The 21,806-nt window shown below is 43.0% G+C and overlaps 1 protein-coding gene across 2 annotated transcripts; it reads left to right on the top strand.

Moving 5' to 3' along the window:
• Positions 1-1,887: 1,887 nt before the first annotated feature.
• Positions 1,888-18,584, top strand: DDX3X (DEAD-box helicase 3 X-linked). Of its 2 annotated transcripts, none has more exons than XM_015884857.2 (17): positions 1,888-2,046; positions 4,656-4,713; positions 6,032-6,082; positions 9,122-9,245; positions 10,237-10,377; positions 10,461-10,560; positions 11,135-11,270; positions 11,697-11,782; positions 12,313-12,411; positions 12,486-12,646; positions 12,831-12,975; positions 13,069-13,213; positions 13,456-13,637; positions 13,723-13,840; positions 14,671-14,827; positions 15,560-15,684; positions 16,028-18,584. In XM_015884857.2, the coding sequence occupies exons 1-17, from the start codon at positions 2,002-2,004 to the stop codon at positions 16,108-16,110; spliced, it is 1,956 nt and encodes a 651-aa protein (XP_015740343.1). In that variant the 5' UTR covers positions 1,888-2,001; the 3' UTR covers positions 16,111-18,584. The 2 variants fall into 2 exon arrangements, with proteins under 2 accessions (XP_015740343.1, XP_015740336.1); XM_015884850.2 differs by having other exon boundaries at positions 15,557-15,684.
• Positions 18,585-21,806: the final 3,222 nt, after the last annotated feature.

The raw sequence follows: 21,806 nt of genomic DNA, 5'->3' as shown, positions 1-21,806 counted from the left end.
AAGAAAAGAAAAAGCCAAACAAAAAGCAAGACTTACTTGAAATTTGCTTTGGAAGAAAAAAAACAGAACAAATTCCGGCCTAAGGCCTGTAGCTTTCTTTATACTGTAGCGGTTGTTTTTGCTTTCTTTTTTAACTGATCTCAGGCAGCCCTGCTGACCACACCTGCAAGCATTTAAATTATATAAATAGGTGCATGTGGAGGCAAACACAGGCTTAAACCTTTAAGTCTGGAGCTGCAGCTGACCACGGAAACATTAGGGAAGACCTAAGCAGGAAGATGGTAATTGTTTTGTCTAAAGATAGAGTTTGTCTCCTATAGTACTGGCTGTGTTTGTTTGTTTTTTAATGAGTATGCATGTTCTTTTAAAGGTTTGTTCATGGATGTTTAAGCCTTGTAGGGTTTAAGTGGAACAGATGATTTAGACTTTAAAGGCCAAACTTCATGGGCAGCTGCATGGATGAACTTTGTAAGCAGGAAAAACTAAGTAAAGATAGGTGAAAGACTATTTTGTTTTTCAGTTTTTGTGTGCGAGTGCTGTGAAAAGTTTTCGTTTTGCTTTTAAATCCCACTGTGAAACTAACTGAGATTTTTAGAACGGATTTCTTCCTTCTACTTTTGTTGTTGCTGTTGAAAGAGGCAGACTGCCAAAGAGGAGAGAAATAGAGGAGTAATTGCTGTGTTTGTATAAAGGACAAACAAAGCCTATTTCCTCTGCCCTGTGACCTTATAGCCTGAGGTATCCTGGTAACATAACACACTTGTCAGTACTTTACTGACCCAAATTCAAGGGAACAGCTTGAACGTTATCCTGTGTCACTACACTGTAACGTGGTGGATATAGTACTGGAGATGTTTTTTGCTTCTTAAGCAGTGAAAGGAGGCTGGATGGTTATTATTTGATGGGTGTTTTACAGGCTAACAGCAGGTTTCTGCCTTGATGAGGGCAAGGTGGGGCTTTTTGTGGTTATAATGGAGTAACCTGATAAAAGTTATTGCTTACTGGTGACCTCAGCATATCACTGAATCTCATAGCTCAACAAGGCTTACAAGGTGAAAGGTGCTATCAACACTAACTAATGCTGACCCCCAACTTCAGCATGTTGGGGTGAGTAGCTCAGTTATGGTAAACTGTGTGGTAACAGACCAACAGGTGCAGTCCCAATCTGTGGGCACACCGGAGGTGTTTCATGCTGGAGATATGAGAGGCCAGTGTATTTAGTGAAGCAGCCCCTCCCCCGCCGACTGTCGTCAGCTGGAGCGGAAAGGGGACGCTCAAGCCGGGAAAACACCACAGCGTGCCAATACTGGAGCCCTCTCAGGGCTGGAGCCGCACTCAGGTCCGGCGAGGCGACGCTGTGACGCCTCCATTAGGAGCTGCGCCATTGCACTGTGGTAAGCGCACAAAATGGCGGCGGGCGCCGGCAGGGCCGGCCACGTGACCTAGAACCCGACTCCTTCTAGAGACATCTCAGAGCGGGCGATCTCGCGAGCGTGCCGAACAAAAGGAGGGGGCTACAGGCAGGAGGGGGGGCGAAATCTCGCGAGAACTAGCGGACCGACCCTGTAGGGAGAGCGAGCCGAGCGGGCCGCCAGCACGAAACATCGCGGTGTCGCCGGCGGAATGCGAGACAATCTGCCGGGCCGGGGCTCCAAATCTCGCGACACCCCCGTTGCTGCCTTCAGCCAGACCTAAGCTAGAAGAGACGCGCGCAGATCTCGCGATAACTTCTCCCCCCCTCCGGCGGCGCAGCGCGGTCGGTTTCTCTCTCGGCAGCGCCGCGCGGGAGCGGGGAAAGGAGGGGGCGGGGCTTAGCTGAGCGCTGAGGTCAGCGCGCGCCGCCGGGCGGGCGGGGACTATATAAAGGCCGGGGCCGAGGCGGGGGGTGTTCAGTCAGGAAAGCGAGTCGTGGTGAACGAGTGGCAGCGGCGGCGAGTTCCACGGCCCGGCGTATCTGAATTTCTTGAGGCTGAGCGGGATATCCCGAGACGATCTCTCGTTATGAGTCATGTGGCGGTGGAAAATGCCCTCAGTCTAGACCAGCAGGTGAGGGATCAGACCACGGGAACGGACCGGGGGTGGGGGAGGGGCGCTCCGTTAATCGGGATATAGGGGTGGTGGGGGGGGCGATGCGTGCGTTGTGAGGGGCCGAGCTGCGCCATTCGAGGCGGCTACGTCGTGATTCTATTCTATCGCTCTCTTATCATCCCATCCCCCCACCGTTTCTGGTTCCATCCCCCACCGTTTCTCTGGTTCCATCCCCCCCCCCCCCCCCTCCCCCGGAACGCGGAGGGTTTGTGGCGTGTTCGGTTGTTGCGCAGTTCCCGTCGTGCGGCCCTTTTTTCCCCGCGGAGAGTTGGGGGGAGGAGGAGGAGGACGGGGGGGGGTGGGGTGGGGGGGCGGCCGGCAGCCAGCAACACCAGCAACAGCGCCGGGCGGGAGGAGCTACAGCCCCGCGTGTGCCCCTGTGGCCTCCTCCTGGCCACGCTCCGCGCCCGGCTTTTGTGTGCCGGGCAAGAGACGATGGTAACGCGGCGGGACCCCCTGGCGGCGGCGGCGGGGAGCGGCTGCGATGGGGGAGAGGGGGAGGAGGAAGAAGGGGGTGTTGGGGGTAGGGAGGAGGCTGGCTCAATGGCGGCCATTGTGCGTGTGACGGAGCCGGGCGGGGGTGGGGGCGCTTTGTGCTGGAGCCCTCGCCGAAGGGGCGGGCGGGGAAGAAGGGGGCGCTCGCGGCCGCCTTTGTTCGTGCTGCGGTGGCTCCTCATGGCCGGGCCGCGGTGACGCAGTTGAGCTCGGAGCGGCTCTCGACCCCGCCGTGTTGTTGTTCTTTTGCTTTATTTCCTTCTTCTCATTACGTCTTCCATCTTCTCCCCCCTCTCCCCCCCCGCACTTGTGGGGAGGAGTCAGGCCCCTGCTTGGAGCTGGGGGACGGATGGTTACCTAACCCTGAGGGAAAGGGGGTGGGGGGAGGAGGAGAGCTCGGCTCTGTAGCGAGGCCCCGAGCGAGCAGAAATAACCTTCGGGAGCTCTTAGGTTTCGGGCAGCCACGGTTCTGGGGCGAAGTAGGTCAGGGAGCCGGTTCCCCCCCTCTCCCCCCTCCGGAGCTGCAGCACGTGACGGGTGCCGGCAGCCGGATTAGCTGGGCGGGCTGCGGCTGCTCCCTGCTGCGCCGAAAATCCCAGCCCGCAGTGCCGGCTGCACCGCCGCACTGAGATGGCGGCCCCGGCCCTGCGCCATCTCCCACAGCCGGGGGGGGGGGGGGGAAGGAAGAGCCGGCGCTCTTGGTTCTCTGCCCGCTTCTTATACCCAGCGTTTGCTTCTTACTGACTACCCGAGTAATGTATTTATCTCTCGGATAAGCTAAAGAGTTTGGATTTTAAGCAGCTTTAGAGGGAGCAGTCCAAGGCTCCCCGTTAGGATTTATTTCAAGGAGCTGAACGGTAGCACATAGTAGAAACATACAGAATCACAGAATGACCCGGGTTGGAAGGGACCTCAAGGATCATGTAGTTCCAACCCCCCTGCCTGGCAGGGCCACCAAACATACACCTTTACTAGATCAGGTTGCCCAGGGCCCCGTCCAACCTGGTCTTGAACACCTCCAAGGACGGGGCATCCACAACCTCCCTGGGCAGCCTGTTCCAGGGCCTGACCACTCTCCTAGTAAAGAACTTCCCCCTAACATCCAGCCTAAATCTTCCCTCATACAAACATACAATCGTTGAGGTGGGAAAAGACCTCTTTAAGATTATCTAGTCCAATCATCAGCCCATCGGCCACCATGCTAAACATCTTTGATTTGGATTGACTCCTGTTGCAGTTGGAAGATGTGCAGTGCAATTGGCCTCGCATAAAATTTAGTTGTCTTTAAACATATTTCAGCTCTTAATATGTTCTGCCTTGTGCTCTGTAGGTAAACAACTGTACTAAGCTTCCTCTTTGTTATGTGTGTGGGTTGCCTTTTATTTACGTGAGTTGCTTGACCTGAAAGCCTTTAAACCAAGGCACATTTTGGTAGGCTGAGGGCTGCAAACTAAGCCTGCATAAAGCAAATGAAAAGTTGTATTTGCCAACAGTGAGGGTAGGAGGAATTGGCCTAATGTTTTGGGAGCAGAAGTTGCTTCTGACATGGAAATGCTGATGTCTTAGTGATGTTAATGCAGTCTAAAAGTGGATTCTACAAATGAAGCATTACCAGTAGGGCACATGAACGATCCTATTCATGTTTCAGAAAAGAACAAAAAACCTGACCTCACTCAGAATGCATTTTGATAGACTGGGAGACCATTCTAGGCTGTTACTCAGTCCTCATTTAGTGCATTAAGCAAGTCAGCAGTACTTGATTTGGTGGGTGTACAATAGTCTTCAGTAGTTTTGGTGGGTGTAGTCTTCAGGCTTTGCTGCCTTTATGGTGCGTGTTTATTGGTAGCTTTGAAGACACATGAAGATAGTTCTCAGTCCTACTGTTACTGTGCTATTGAGCATTATAGTATTGGCTTTTCTCCATTAAAGGAAATGTAGCAAAAAAGCTGTTTCTTTGCAGCACTTACTTCTCAGAAATCTGCTCTTGATCTGCAAATGAGCATTTTGCCTCTTAGCATAAATTCATGATATAACATGTTGATATTTACTTTGCTGTTTTGTTCTTTTTCCAGTTTTCTGGTCTAGACTTGAATTCCTCAGACTCCCAGACTGAAGGAAGCTCTACAAACAGTAAGTACATGCAAGTACTTAAAAGTTTTCTGTTGAGCAGGAAGTTTCAAAAACAAGGCAGGCTCTTGTACCTGCAGAAGTAATTTCCAAAGCAAGATGTACAGCCTTTAGCGAAGTGCAACGAGGTTACTAGGTACATGCATACTTTGGACAGGCACACTTAGTTGCAGTGGTTGTGTAAGTTGAGCGTTTTGGTAGCGCTTCTAAGTACTGAACCAACTTGAGAGAATCCAGATCCCCAAATTTTCTGTGGCCTCTGGTCAAACAGCTGAGGCCAGTAATTGTTGTAGTAATTTTGTGACCTGGTTTAGCAAAGCATTCCGCTAGTGTTCACAGAATCACAGAATTATCAAGGTTGGAAAAGACCTAGAAGATCATCTAGTCCAACCATCACCAATACTTCCCAGTTAAAGCATATCCCTCAACGCAACATCCAAACGTTGAACACTCCCATGGTCGGTGACTCCACCACCTCCCTGGGCAGTGCATTCCAATGCCTGACTACCCTTTCTGAGAAGTAATACTTCCTAATGTCCAGCCTGAATCTCCCCTGGCACAGCTTAAAACCATTCCCTCTAGTTCTATCACTGAGTATATGAGTTGTGGTGTTAGAGGTAAGCGTTTTTAGTGGTTATCTGCTCTAATTGAGATTTGTTAGGTAGGAACAGTGTTATTTCACATGCCAAAAAGACAAGTATTTTAAGACGAGAAGGAATGTTCAGGGAACTCCCATTAAGCCTGTGCTTACTATGTTCTGCTTTATGCTGATTAACAATCCAGATGCTTCTGGATTGTAAATGAAGAATGCTATTTGGAGGCAATTGCACGTGGCTTCTGGTTAGATCTAAGCTGAACTGAGTGGGACGGTTAGATTCAAGGGGAAAACCTACTGGCATTAATACTGTGAGTGCCAGTGTAGGAATGACATAGTGAACATCATAAGCTGCTCAAATAACCTGGAACTATGTGAAGCCTTAATCAGTTCTTGGAAGACAAACTTTAATAACAGGTACTGTATGTCCAGAAAAGGCATGTCATGTCTGTATTATCTTTTGAAAGAGAAGTTAATTAAATGTATAAGAATTTTATTTTCCCTGCTTTGGGTCCACTGTGAGAAATGTAAGTATTCAAAAACTGTTTTAAAAATGCCCTTAAAGGTCTAAAAGCTTGTGAGGCAAACTGTTTCTTCCTTTGCAAAGGGTGGTGTTGAAAAGGCTGTTAAGAATGAAGTTACAGTATAAAGCTGGAGTATAACATAACATATATATATAACAGTATATAGTGTTATCTTTAACATTGTCTTTCTTTTGTCCTGCAGAAGGCAGATACATTCCTCCTCACTTAAGGAACAGGGAAGCTTACAAACAGGGTATGTATAAAATAGGGGGCAACGCTTGTAATTGATTCTTAGAGGCTGTTAAAAGTTTTGGCACTATAGTTGGAAGCGACTCTGCAGCCTGCTTGACTGTTCTGCACAAAATACTGCAACTTCACTTCCTGTTTTTAGCTTGGTGTTGTTGGTTCCATCTCCAGGTGATGTTCTAAGCTTGAGTTTGGTGTTTGATAGGCAAAATGTCTATTGTAGAGAAAGATTTCAGAGCTTGGTAGTGACCATTAGATAAAGTGATATTGCTTTGTGTAGATAACAGTTGCTAGAGGAAATGTTCTTTTACATAGACCAGAGAAACTGAAGTGTTCTACTATGCTACGAATTGAAGAAGAGACTTCTCATAGCTTAAATTTTAAACCTCTTACTGTGAAAACAGCGGGACTTTGAAAGGTCCTGCCTTTATGGTGCAGGAGGTCTCTTCCTTGATGGAGTAGGTAGGAGAGTATTGAAATACATGCTGATATCTTCTGAAGTTCTTCTGGAGCTGCTTAATGACTAAAACAAATATTCTGCCACTTGAAGAAACAGATCAGAAATGTGAAAATGAAAATTCCTTTAAACATTGAAGAGTCATTAAATTGCCCTAAGGCACCAATTGACATGAACAGTCTGTAATGGAAGCTGACTTAAGTGGGGAGAGTGCAGGGATTCTTTATCAGCTCAGTTCTCTTGAAGTTCCCAGTAACTTTAGTCTCAAATGTGAGCAGCCTTGGAGGGAATCTCAGAGAAACCCTGGAGGAACTTTGGTTGTAGGAAACGAGAGTTAAAAACGCTGGGGAACGCTGCATACAGAGGTATTTTCATCTCACATTGAGGAACATGATGTGTAAGAGTGTCCGTATTAAGAGCTGCTCTCAAATAAACCTATTTGAAACAGAGGCATCTTGTTTCACTAGATATTTGAACTCCACAGTGTGTGTGGAGTTCAAGTTTTCTCCTTTGAAGTGAGAGAAGTGGGAATGTTGCCTTTTGTATTTGACTAAGGAGAAGATAATAGGATGTATTCATTATGTAACTGGATTTTCTTATTCATGCCATTCATTGTAGGCACTAAAATGTCACCTTGCAAAAGGGTAAAGAAGTCGTGAAACAACTTAAAGAAACAGTGTGGTAGACCTAGTTCTTAGGGGATGTCAACTTCCATTGGTACCTCTGTTGCTTGGGAATTTCCTATGAGCTCTATACCGCTAGATCCCTTGTGACTCCTTGTGGTAGGAAGTTTGTAATAGTTAAGCTGAGAAAACCAAACCAGGACTTATGCATTGTAGCAAAGTGTGTCATCCTCACCATGAGGTGACAGTAAAGTTATTGCATGGCTAGAGGTCTGTAATGCAGTATTTGGTTATATGCAACAAATGCGATTTAACTACTTTTTTTAAACAAACAACTTTCTGTGTATTGGCTGTTGATTAAAAGTCCTTTGCAGGTTCTGAAAAGTGTCTGTACACGTTAGCAAGCAACAGGCAAAGCAGTCTTTGGATAGCAGTAGTGATTGACCATATAAGGAAAGTCTTGAAGTGTGTTCAGCTGTATTTTGATATTCCAGTAGAATCCTCATAAACTGTGCCCTCTAACTTGCATGAAAGCACTAAGTAATGCTGCATTCAGATGGAGAAGGAACTATTAGTTTATCCTGTGTGCTGTTCCCTTAGATGCATTTTGGGAATGGCTGGTATGTAGTTTCTAGCTTGGGGTTCTCAGTTTCTTCCGTAGCTGATTATGGTGCAGTAATACAGAGAGGCTATTAATGTTGCACAGTATACTTGTGGCTAAGTAAGAAATTGCTTAAGGCAGTAGACTCAGTGATTTAACCATAACAGTTTTTTTCCTCTATGTGAAGAGCTGAGTGTCCACTGGGTTTAAATAGGTGTTGGCTGGGGAAGAATACTAAAATGTTGAGGGTATGTCTGTTCCAAAACCGTATGGCATGTTCCTTGTCTGTTAGGTAAATTACAGTATGATGTTTCCATAGACGTGAGGATGTGCCCCTGTTGTGGTACAGATAATGCCAGTTTTGTATCTGAGAGCAGGACAGTGCAGAACTTCAGGAGATCATATAGTAAATTCAAGATTCTTTAAGCTAATTAGTGTCAATTCTGCTTTTCAGCAGCTTAAGCTACTGCATTTAGAGCTCAGAATAAGCAGCCCTGTATATTGATGCGTTTGGCTTTGAGTTTTGCTTGATAATATTGATATGTTCTCTCATGGCATCCTTGTTGAACATCTTAAAGCTACTCTTGGGTATTTGAAGTCTGAGTTTATCTATATTAGATGAAATGAAAAAATACAGCTTTTCAAGTGATGTAACCATAATTGCTGTTAAAACATCATGTAGTGTGACCTAAAATGCTGATTGAAATGTGTAGCAGCTACTGCTTTTCAGAGGTGCGGAAGCCACAGTTTCCTTAGATGTTATCATCTCCTTGGGGAAAATATGTGCTGGATAGGATCATGTAGATCATGGAAAGGGTATTTTCTTACTTATTTTTTGAGTCCAGTATTTGAGACTCTGGTTAGATCTTTTCTGAACTTCTGAAGGTGAAGCTCTAGATAAGTATTATAGAACTAAAGTTTCCAGTTCAGTACCAGTGCTTCTGTCCATCTCCTGTCCCCTGAGTAAACACCACTAGAGGCCTAGTTACATTCACAGCAATGAAACGTGCTGTCATGCCATATTGGATTCCTTACTTTTAATTTGAAATTACTCAAATGCACCATGACCTCTGTTGCCTTTGTGACTTTCTTTCCAGAGGAAAACAAGTACTAGCAGTGATGTAGGTGCATTTTTAAATGTACTGCTTCTGCATTTATGGAGGTATTTCAGCAAGTTTGATTGGCAGTAAGAGATTTGGTGCCTGTTGGAGCAAATCTTGTCTGCTTTTCATTATTTTTTTTCTTTTAAAGACTGCCAGTATTTAAACCATGTGGACTTTTGAGTGGAGACTTACTGGACAGACATTTTTCTTACAAAAAGTTGGAGTGTGTAATATATGGCTTAAAATACTTTCTCTCTACTAGGCTTTGATAGTGGTGGCTGGAGTTCTAGCAGAGACAAGGATGCATACAGCAGCTTTGGTGCACGGTCTGACCGTGGAGCAAAATCAAGCTTCTTTGACCGTGGAAATGGATCAAGAGGAGGAAGGCAAGTGCTTATTTGCATAGGTGCTGAATTCCAAGTCTGTTGCAGTTCTATGGCACATATATAATGTTGCTGTTGAAAATGGAATTCTAGGTGTGAAGGTTCCTCCTCCCATCCTTCTACTACTTCATAGCTGTAGGAATTAAATGATGGGAAGCTTGCATGTTGTAGATGTGCCTTATAGCCCATCACCAGCCAGTACTGCAGTTCCTATGACTTCCTGACTTGCCATGTCATCAACAAAATTCTAAATGGGTGGCTACTACCAGAAATTGATTTGAGCGTTTAGGAGTACATAAAATACATCAGAACTGACTTCTTTTTTCCAGTTTTTTTCCTTGTTGAAAAAGTGTAGTTAATAAACCTGGGTGAGACTCTTGCAGGTTCTCTACCTTACTTGATCAGTCTTACACACATCATGCGTTGTATGCACAAGTGTGGTGAGAGTGACCTTTGTCAACTAGTAAGGCTGACGGTGGTAGTCCTGTATCCAGACTTTTCTCAAACATGATTTACCAGGCCATAATCTAAACAGTTGAGGTAAGGACTTTTTCCACCTTCTTTTTAAGTCAATAACACAGGTGAGCTCACTCTTGGTAAAACTGGAAATCTGACATGTTCCTTGAGGGATTTAGTTTTATCATGTGGTGGGGGGGAGTAGGGGAATAAAATGAAGTTTTTTGGGGAACTGTTTGGGCTTGGAAGATGAATATAACATGAGGCATATACCAAATGCAGGTTTAAGTTTCAATGTATTAAGCTAAAACTAAGCTGCTAAGTTAATAATTAGAACAAACTTTTCCTTTCTGTAATGTAGAATAACATGACCTAGTCCTATAAGTAGGTCTAAAATCACTTCAAAGGTCAGTTTGAGTATCTGTTTATCATCCTGTGGTCATGTATTTAACATACAGACATAATATATTCAGCTAGGCTATACTGGCTTTGGTGTTTTGTTCTTGTGATGGTGGCCTAACACTCATACTGTATTTAGGTATGAAGAGCGTGGAAGAGGTAGCGACTATGATAGGAGTGGCTTCGGTAGATTTGACCGTGGTGGAAATAGCCGTTGGTGTGACAAGTCTGATGAAGATGACTGGTCAAAGCCTCTTCCCCCAAGTGAACGCCTGGAACAGTAAGTAATGGTTCTACACAACACAATGTGATAGTGCTAATTGGTTCACCTAATAAAAAAACCACTTTTTTTTCTACTTTCAGAGAGCTCTTTTCAGGAAGCAATACTGGCATTAACTTTGAGAAATATGATGATATTCCCGTTGAAGCTACAGGCAGCAATTGTCCTCCACATATTGAAAGTGTAAGTTGTTTTCTTAATCCAATTTGTCTAATTGTGACAGTTCTGCATGTGAAATTTGATGTTTTGCTGTGTTAATTTTAGGAAGCTAAGGAAACACTGTCTTGCTTTCCTACAGCAAAGATTTTTTTTTTAATGAGGGGAGCTATATATGATGAACTAAAACATAGGAGAGGTTGTGTAAAGTTAGCACTTCCAGTTTACTTAACTGTATGATGTATCTTTAGTAAATGTGTAAGTAGTGGAAATGCTTGGAGGTGCTAGTTTGCAGGAGCTGTTTAAACATTGCCATTAAGTGAGGTGTTAAGCATTGTATGAATAATGTAGTTTGCTTTAGAAGCTTAGCTGTCTCTTTGAGAATCACTTATATTGCTGGACTAAGTTGATATCATATTCCCAATTAACTGATTCTTTAGTATCTGACGTTATAAGCAACTTCCATAGGAAGAAGTAAAACCAAAAGTATTTCATGAGAAAATCTGCATGGACTGAGTGGCTTGTTCAGGGAGGGATGGAGGGTGAGGATCTCAGATTTAATCTTTTCAATTTAAATATTTAATTTTTAATTATTTTACAGTTCAGTGATGTTGATATGGGAGAAATTATTATGGGAAACATTGAGCTCACACGTTACACTCGTCCTACTCCAGTCCAGAAACATGCAATACCTATTATTAAAGAGAAGAGAGACTTGATGGCCTGTGCTCAGACAGGTAAGTTTGTAACTATTGCTTATTATTTAGTCTCTGTCAGTGATAATAGATTCTTGCATTCTTGAAGCTTTGGGCAAGGTTTCCTTAAGGCAGTAAACCTATTGTTCAGAATGCATTGGAATATGCCTTGGGAATTATGAGTTTAGTCTTGCCATTGATTTGCATGTGCCTTGTCAGGCACATGTGTTACTATGTCCTTAGAGAGCTGTTGATGCTCTAAATTGCTTCAGAGTGTTGTGGTGCTCATTGATTGACAGTCTTCTGTAGATAACTTTTCTGGCTGAAAAATAAACTCGAATAGCTTGTGCAGTATCTGTATATCTAGCACAGATAATACTAGGAATGTTTATGGTACGGGACTGTGTTCAGTAGATAACAGTATGACAGCTTTAAAAATAACTAATAATGCTAAATTGTATCTATTAGGGTCTGGGAAAACTGCTGCGTTTCTTCTACCAATATTGAGCCAGATCTATGCAGATGGACCTGGTGATGCCTTGAGAGCTATGAAGGCAAGTATTTTATTACCTAGTCCTGAAGAAGCTGAGTCCAGTGTATGCATTTGCTTCATATGCTGATGCCTGCTACTGGATGCAGTTGTTGAGCTGAAGTGTGTCGTTGTTATTTTGGGTAGATGAGGGGAGTTTCTCACATCTGAAGCCTTTTCTTGGGCATGGAGAAGTTTGTAACTTTTTCCTCAACTGAAGGAGAAAAATGATTTTGTTGAATGACCTTTTGAGTAGATCCTTGCTACTAAAAAAACTGTTAGGTTAGTTGTCTACGTTGCTGATTTTAAGATGAGGCAGTACTCCTCTTGTTTTCCATTGGTAGGCTTGCTTCTAGTTGTAGATATTGTTACAGGTTTTAGAGGACATGCTTGTGCTGCAGTTATGCAGTTGTTAACATAATTAACCAAAAGTTTAATCTTGGGCACTGCAGCAGGGCAGTCAGATGCAGTATCCAAAACAAGTTGATGCTCAACTGTTTGCTTTCTTGTGTTTTTAATTCACCTTTTATCTGGGGATTTTTCTTCCTGTTCTAGGAGAACGGAAGGTATGGGCGCCGTAAGCAATATCCAATCTCACTGGTCTTGGCCCCAACTAGAGAACTGGCTGTGCAGATCTATGAGGAGGCCAGGAAGGTATGTCTAGGGGTTTATTAGAATACAATAGTTCATGTGTCGTTCTTCTTAGCACTAACTTGCTTGTTTTGTAGTTTGCATACCGTTCCCGAGTTCGTCCATGTGTTGTGTATGGTGGTGCAGACATTGGGCAACAAATACGTGACTTGGAACGTGGATGTCACTTGCTCGTAGCAACTCCAGGTCGACTGGTTGATATGATGGAGAGGGGAAAGATTGGACTGGATTTTTGCAAGTAAGTGAAGTGATTCTGTCCATAACCTAATGAGTTGCTGATGTGAAACTGAATCTCTTTTGAGATCTAGAGAGAACTCTATAGCACTTAAACTATAAATGTCTGGTTGAGAAATGTAGTCCAGTGTCTGTAGTGAGTTGTTATTTCTAAAACCATCTGAAAAAACCTCTTATTATTACTTTAGGTACCTAGTGCTTGATGAAGCTGATAGAATGCTTGACATGGGTTTCGAACCTCAGATTAGACGAATTGTTGAACAAGATACAATGCCGCCAAAGGGGGTTCGTCATACCATGATGTTCAGTGCTACTTTCCCCAAGGAAATCCAGGTACTTCATGAAAGTTCAAATACCTTAATGTTCAGTCTAATCCTATCTCTGAAAGGGGGGAAAGATGCTGATCTTTTGCCTTTCCTTCTTTAGATGCTTGCTCGTGACTTCCTTGATGAGTATATCTTCCTGGCTGTTGGCAGAGTAGGTTCTACATCTGAGAATATCACACAGAAAGTAGTCTGGGTGGAAGAGTTGGACAAACGATCATTTCTGCTCGACCTACTAAATGCCACAGGTAAGCTACCAATTTCAGATATCTAAGTGAATATTATAATTTAAGTATCTCCTTATATTTCTTCAGCATCCAGTGAATTTCTTGCATTGGCTAAATGGTGGTTTTATGTTGAAAACTTCCAGTAAGATCTTCAGTTTATAGAATAATTGGGAGCAGAGAACTAAAGCTGACTTTTTCCAGACTGTGATGTATTCATCATTGCAACTTTTCCTCTTGTAAACTTGTGCTTCATTTATTCTTAGGCAAGGATTCCTTGACTCTGGTGTTTGTGGAAACGAAAAAAGGAGCAGATGCTCTTGAGGACTTCCTCTACCATGAAGGATATGCCTGTACAAGTATACATGGAGACCGTTCTCAAAGAGACCGAGAGGAAGCACTCCATCAGTTCCGTTCTGGCAAGAGCCCAATTCTTGTTGCCACAGCTGTAAGTCCAGTTTTTTGAAGTTTTTTGAAGGCACATCATCTCACTGAACTCGGCTCAGGGATGGATTTTTCTTTTACTCTATTAGGTAGCAGCAAGAGGACTGGATATATCAAATGTAAAGCACGTCATCAACTTTGACTTGCCAAGTGACATTGAAGAATATGTGCACCGCATTGGTCGTACAGGCCGTGTAGGAAACCTTGGTAAGTATAGACATGTAGTAGCTGATTTTTGAGTGTAGTGATACAGAATAAATAGCAAGCTAAAGCTATGCAGGACTTGAAAGGAGGGGAGCCCTTGTGCCTTCTGTGCCAAGGCAGAATTGCTAAGAAACTCTGCAGTATGGAGTGTAGGGGTTTTTTTTTTTTCTCTTTTATTTGGGATTCTGGAAGTTATTTACAACTGGAAAAATGAGTAAAGAGGACTGAAGCTGGAAGTGAAGCCTAAGCTATATACTAGCACTCTGTTTTTAGCTTGGTTCCGCAGGGTTCTGTTTTAGTTCCTGCAGTTTTTTTACTGAGTTTCAAAAATACCTTCAAAGGGGAATATTAAGATGTGGAATACTTACCCCCCTCATGGTAGGAAAAGCCTGTCTGAAGCCTGTTCTAACTTCTCGCTCTGTAAGAATGTTTTAGAGGATCACATGTATTATGCTTTGCTGAGGAAGAATGGGATGAACAGTCTGTGCAGTTTTCTTGTAGTACCCTTTTTTTTGGTGCTTATGTAACTACATGAGATCCCAGCACAGCTAGAACTTCAGTGTTCTTCACTTGCATAACTGTTAAAGTCTGGACAAAGTGCCACTGAAAACTAATGCTAAGATTTGATACCATATGTAAAATAGATCTGTCTTCAGTGTCTGTCAGTAAATAGGAGACCTGTGTGAGTGGCTAGGGTGGAAAAATGAGCATTTACTGTTCAGATCATTCTAATGCTCTTCATGGTTGAGTTTGAGAATATGATGTGCTTGATATGGAATGAGTGCTGTACGGTATCTACTTCACGTGGGGCTAAAATTGAATGTGTCCTTCAGGTCTTGCCACCTCATTCTTCAATGAGAGAAATATAAACATCACCAAGGATTTACTTGATCTTCTTGTTGAGGCTAAGCAAGAAGTTCCATCTTGGCTGGAAAACATGGCTTATGAACAGCATCACAAAGGAGGTGGCAGCCGTGGGCGATCTAAGAGGTAATGACATGAGAGCTTTGGCTAAAGGTATATTTCAGTGACTTGTGAGGGGCAGTTCTATCTAAAAACAGTTAATTTTTGAAGAGTACAAGCCAGTGCATGCTGCTGTCTGCTTCACCCATAGGTTTGTGTGTTCTCTACAGTGTTTTTTTTCCTTCTAAACTAACTAGGTAACTGCTAACATTTGCTAGCAGAAATAGCTCTACAACTCACTGAAAGCATTTAAATACCTTCTTTTTTTTAAGAAATTAAGAGAATTTCTTAATTGTGCGAGCCACAGTTGTACTTGAGCACCTGTTGAAAAGTTAACAGACAAGTGTTACTAACATTAAAGTATAAGGTAATGTGCAGATGTGAGAATACTTGTGAAATAGTTTTGGTGCAGAAAGCTGAAATGTTTCCCGTAAATTGGAACCAATTATGTTAGTGGCTTTATAGCCATTAATGTTTATATATCACTTAAAAGCCCTGTGGAACAGAGGTTGGACTGAATCAAATCTCAGCAGGTCCCGGTAAAGTAATTCTTTGTGACAAGTTGACTGGACATTTAAGTTTTCCTTTGCTACATTGAATGTCCTTTCTAGGTAGTATTGGGTGCTCATTAAAAAGAGAATTGAAATCATATTTGCACTGATTGCTGGGCAGTTGTAACATTTATTGAAGAAACTGTGCTTGAGCTTATAGTCCTTAAAATATCACTGAATAACGTGTTTTTATTCCTTTATAAAGCAGTAGGTTTAGCGGAGGATTTGGTGCCAGAGATTACAGAACAAGTAGCGGTGCTGGCACCAACAGCTTTAGCAGCAGTCGAACAGCCAGTGGCCGTACTGGAGGAGGTGGCAGCAGAGGATTTGGAGGTAAGGAAAAAGAGGGCAGGTGTAGCTGGCAGCTATAAAACAAGACTTAGAGTACTTGTTACAATAGCGCTTGTGGAAGTTAAATGGGTAATTGGGGTCATCTGGTACGTTGTATGTAAAGTTCAGCATCCTTATTGGGTCTGTATTAGCATAAGTTAACGTGTATCTGTTTGATGCAACCTGTCTCTTTGGTTTTGTTTACATGTAGCAGAGCTTTTTGGGGTGGGTTTCTTTAATTGACTGTAGATGTCTTGTTTGTGTTCTGAGCTGTTTTCTGTTGTGAAGGTGCTGCAAGTTACCTTTAGCAGGTTAATTAAGCATCGCTTTCTCTTGCCTTTCGTAGGTGGTGGTTATGGAGGCTTCTACAGCAGTGATGGATATGGAGGAAACTATAACTCCCAGGGGGTTGACTGGTGGGGCAACTGAATCTGCTTGCAGCAGATAACCTACCAAACAAGCTAATATGGAAACCACATGTAACTTAGCCAGACTATACCTTGTGTAGCTTCAAGAACTCGCAGTACATTACCAGCTGTGATTCTCCACTGAAATTTTTTTTAAGGGAGCTCAAGGTCACAAGATGGAAACAAAGGAACAAGTAGCCCTATCTCGAAGGTGGTTTTGAAGACTCTATTGCTGTAGTCAGGATTAACTCCCCTCCCACCCATCCCCACCCAGAAACTGCATTTATGATTTTGTGACTGAGGATCATTTGTTTGTTAATGTACTGTGCCTTTAACTTTAGACAACTTTTATTTTGATGTCCTGTTGGCTCAGTAATGCTCAAGATATCAATTGTTTAGACAAAATAAAAATTACTGAACTTGGGCTAAAATCAAACCTTGGCACACAGGTGTGATACAACTTAAACAGGAATCACTGATTCATCCATAATATTACAAAGAAAAACTTATGCGGTAGCCTGCATTAGGGCTTTTGGTATCTGCAGATTTGAAAAATAAAAACATCTTGAAGCATATCAATGCAATTAGTTTCTAATGTGGCAAAACTGTACTAAGTTAAAGTTCTGATTTGCTCACTCTATCCTGGATAGGTACTTAGAACCTGATAGCCTTTAATAAGCCATTCCAGTCATGATGAGATGATGTATGGATACATGCATACATTAAAAGCACTGTTTTTGAAGTTAATGCAAGTAAATACAGCAATTCCTTTTTCAATATTTAGGCAGATCATTAACGTGAGCTAGCCAAACGTGGGCAGAATATTACAGGGAACGTTTAAAGGTCTGATAACTTGAAATAGTTTTTAGGAGAATTCATCTATTTAGACTTTTTAAAAATGCCTGCCATATGAAATTGAAATGGTAGAATGGCTGACCATGGCAGTGATGGGTCCTCCTTCAGGGCCTGACTGAATTTTTGGTCTAATAACGCATGCTAGTGTTGATGTTTTTTGGTCAAGAGGGTATGAACAGGAAGAATTATGCAGCAGGCTTTATTTTAATGCAGATTCACATTACTCTGTTCAAGCTGCGTGGAGATGTTAAACTGGCTTACTGTAGACTTTGTAAAATGGCTCCAGAAGAGTAACAAACAAAACCTGAGATCACAGAGGTTGGAAATGTACATAAACTGCACAAGGTTTCAATTCTGCTATTAAAGTGCAGTTTTAGTCAGTTTTAGTTGCATAGGTTTCCATTGTATTTATAGTCTGTTTATGCTAAATCTGGCCAAAGATATAAGTATCGTCCACCAGAAAAACGCCTAAGCCACTCGGAATTTCTGTGCTGACTTTGTGGCCAGAGCGGTTACCAACTCTGATCTACAGTGGCGTAGGAAAAGAGGCAAAAATCTCCTAAAGTGCAATAGATTTTTTCAAGTGTATTGTGCCTTGTTCTAAAACTTTTATTAAGTAGGTGCACTTGACAGTATTGAGGTCATTTGTTATGGTGCTATTTCAAGTCTAGGTTTAGGCCCTTGTACATTTTGCCCATAACTTTTTACAAAATACTTCTTTTATTGCACATTCAGAGAATTTTATATATGTCTTGTGTGCGTGTCTTTAACTTCCAATCTTATTTTGTCTCTTGGAGATTGAACGCAGCTTGTTTAAGGAGAAGGAAATAGATTCTAAAACTTATTTGGGACCACGGGAATGATAGCTGGGAAGAAAACTATTTGCACACGACAGATTTCTAGATACTTTTTGCTGCTAGTTTTGTGTAATATTTATTGAACATTTTTGACAAATATTTATTTTTGTAAGCCTAAAAGTGATTCTTTGAAAGTTTAAAGAAACTTGACCAAAAGACAGTACAAAAACACTGGCACTTGAATGTTGAATGTCACCGTATGCGTGAAATTATATATTTCGGGGTAGTGTGAGCTTTTAATGTTTAAGTCATATTAAACTCTTAAGTCAAATTAAGCAGACCCGGCATTGGCAGTTATAGCCATAACTTTCTGATAGTAAAACAAAAATTGGCAACTTAAAATTGAAACATGCCAAGGTTTTGATACACTTGTCTTAAGATATTAATGAAACACTTCTAAACACTGATGTGAAGTGTCCAGATTCTCAGATGTTTGTTGCGTGAGTTTTGTTTAGTTGTGTGTTCTTTTTTTTTTCTTTTGGTTTGTTTTTTTTTCCAGTGAATGTCTGGCACATTGCAATCCTCAAACATGTGGTTATCTTTGTTGTATTGGCGTAATCAGTGACTTGTGCATTTTAGCAAGTTTGATCAGCCAGCAATACTTTTCAGTTCAGTTACAAGGATTCCAAACAATATGCAAGAATGGATTGAAACTTGCTGAATGTGAAAATTTGAATTTCAAGTCACTGTAGGTTTAGAATTGCTTATTGTATTAGTTTAGATGCTAGCACTGCATGTGCTGTGCATATTCTTGATTTTATTAAAATAAAAAAGTTGAACTGCATAGTCGATTCGTTTGTGAAGCGTCACTCTCCTGGTTTCTGAGATGTAGCTCGAGCAGTTTCATCCACGTGCAAATCTGGAAGCAGGTGAATATAGTGTGGTACACGTCAGCGTGCTTATCAAATGGGAGCTGAACCCAGGCTCACTGCTGTGGTAGCAAGCACAGAATTGCCTGTACTTAGCAGCATTGTGTACTTATTCAAGTCTAAAGAAGCTGAAATGGGGGCAGGACTGATAAGATTTCCTTCCCCTCCCTTAGGGGTGACAAGTTCCAACTGCAATGAAATTTGATTGAAGTTGATGTAACAGAACTCAGTTCTTCAGCCATAGGTATTCAGACCCATCTCGGTTGTGTTGCATCGTAGTGGAGATGTCTTCTGTAGGGTGTCACCTGTTGATAGTTGCTTGGTAGCCCTGTTGAGAATAAGCGTGCAGTTGTGTGGGAAAGCTGCAGTACATAGTGGGTCACAATTGGAGGGTGGTAACTTGTCCATCTTCCCTCCAGAGTTGCTGCCCTCTGGTAGCACAGCCAGACCTGTGCTTGTAGTTCTGCCTTAGCTTTATACAATGTGGGGTTATGAGCTCTGTGAATAGAATGGAGTGAGCTTGTGTGCTGGGATAACCGTGGGGAGGCAGTGAAAGGAATAAATTCATGTCTTCAAATCTGTATTGACCTATTGTAGAAACAAATCTAAATGCATACTGGAATGATTTAAGTGGATTCCTGCTGAGGAGGAAGAAAGAATGAAAGTGAATCTGCTGCAGATCCACGGTGTGGGTTAAGGACTGGTCCCTCAATTAGTAAAGGTGTGATGTGTACCTGTAGTCCTGTATCCACAAATGCCCATCTATGAGTCTTCCTTGCCTTGTGAAGCATCTCTCAGTAGAGCACGTGTGCTTTGAAGCATTGAAGTGCTGTGGAGGAGATAGCTGTGTTTACCTGCGTTGCTTCCTTGTGGCTTGCTGTTTTGAACACACTGAGCGTGGACCACACTAAATTTACCTGCTTTAGACTTGCACTAATTCCCAACCTCATCCTGCAGGGCTTTGTGTTGTCATGCCGTGTCCCTGGATGTGCAGCATGCACTTGCCTTCCAAAAGCTCTAACCTGGCAGTTATTCCTCCCTTTGTTTGTTATTAGTCATAGGAATTCCATACTGTAGTTGGGACGTAACTGATTGAAGCATAGTGTAGTTTGGAGGTGGTGCATAGGGCATACAAGTTGAGCCTCAGGCATAGAGGTTTGTGTTTTCTGAGGTTGAGGCTCGTTCAAAGTGAAGGTTACTGCAAGCGTGAATGACAGAATTCACTTGGGTGACTGAAGAGCTCAGTGGAGCAGCCTTTAGACCAGACGTGCATAAACTATGCTCTGGACAAGGGAACGTGCTCATTAGTGGTAATGATTACTGTAAAGCAGGGGGAGCTCTGATACATGAGAACTGGGGTTTCCTGTGTTTTGACAGAAATATTCAGAAGTTTCGATACAAGATAGGAAGCGGAGAGTAATTTCCCTCTAGTGGCAGGTATGAGTGTTAGGATGCTTATAAGCTTTTAACATCTTCCCACAGAGGTGGGGAGGGGTGCCTGATCAGTTCTCGGTGTAGCAGGCCCTGTAGTTCTGATGTTTTGTGTGATAACTGGAGAAGTTAGAGAGGAGTTGTGAAATTAAATGGTAAGGGTTGCTCATCTGAGTTTTCTTGTTTTCCTTTAGTGAGGTCACTGTGGTGGTGGATAGAGGGTGGGCTTATAGAATAACATACTATGGAACTTTCAGAGCGTGGGAGGGCAGAGGGGTTAGTAGGAGGACTTGTTGAGGACTAAAGGGTTAGTTTCATTAGGTGCTGGTGTGAGATCTAGGCAACAACTGTACAGGAAAGACGAACAAGCAGGATGTAGCTGAGGATCTCCTTGTGGCCAGTGAAAGTTATCCTGTATACCTCATTAAAATCGTGTGTCTGTAGCCTGCTGAGTTTGTGAATCCTCCCATCAAGTGTAGTGTTTACTGTTGCTCGCATTGGTCAGTGTGTTCATAAAAATAACCCATGGCTATATACTGCAGTCTTGAATTACAGAGCTTGAGTGTCAGCTCATCCCTTGGTGGAGGAGAACAAATTAGAAGTCTGTAGTTTTGCTCTTCTGTTGTGAGCTCGTCCACTATGACTGAACCTGTTGTGTGAGCACACAAGTAAACTCCCAGGACAACTGTAACTGAATTATTTCTGAGGGGAAGATTGCCAGGGCTATAGAGATGACAAAGTAATGCCTGAAACATCTGTCTGGAGCTATATCAGGGCCACAAAGATGGTGAAGGGCCTGGAGCATCTCCCCTGTGAGGAGAGACTAAGCAGACTGGGTCTGTTTAGCCTTGAGAAAAGAAGGCTGAGAGGGGATTTGATCCAGGTTTATAAATACCTGAGGTGTGGGAGCCATAGTGGTGAGGCTGGTCTCTTTTCAGTAGTGCGTGGGGACAGGACTAGGGGTAATGGGATGAAACTACAGCATAGGAAGTTCTGCACGAATGTGCACAAGAACTTCTTTACAGTGAGGGTGACGGAGCACTGGAACAGGCTGCCCAGGGAGGTGGTGGAGTCTCCTTCTCTGGAGATATTCAAGACCCACCTGGATGCCTACCTGTGTGACGTGGTGTAGGGAGCCTGCTTTGGCAGGGGGGTTGGACTCGATGATCTCTAGAGGTCCCTTCCAACCCCTACAATTCTGTGATTCAGTGATATCAGATCTCTGTGGTTCTATCAGCCTTCTGGTTGATTGCTTGCTTTTGTTGAAGCAAGCCTCGTACACAGCACTGCTCATACGTTAGCACTCATAAAAGTAGTCCCCAGAAAGTCATTGGTCTAGAAATCCTTAGTCTGCAGAAATGTTATGAAATAAGGAGCTGCTATGTGGGAGTGGAAGGGCAGACGCTGATCTCTGGTGACAGACCGTAAGTCCAAAGGAATGGTGTGGAGCTGCGTCAGGAAGGGCAGAGTGGTGGGTGTTAGGGAAAGGTTCTTCACCAGAGCGTGGCAGGCATGGCCCCAAGTGCCGGAGTTCAAAGAGCGTTTGGACAGTGCTCTCAAATGTAGAGGTTGAATTCTGAGTGGTCTTTTGTGGAACCTGGAGCTGGCTTTGATCACTGTGGAGTCTCTTCTAACTGTTCAGTGGTTCTAGCTGGAGTAACTTGTTAATGAGAGCTGAGGTTAAGAAAAGCCTGAGTGATGGCAGT

This window comes from Coturnix japonica, chromosome 1, assembly GCF_054131305.1.
Source record: "Coturnix japonica strain WE chromosome 1, WE-NBRP24, whole genome shotgun sequence".
In the NCBI taxonomy this organism is placed as follows: domain Eukaryota; kingdom Metazoa; phylum Chordata; class Aves; order Galliformes; family Phasianidae; genus Coturnix; species Coturnix japonica.
This window is presented reverse-complemented; position numbering and strand designations above follow the sequence as displayed.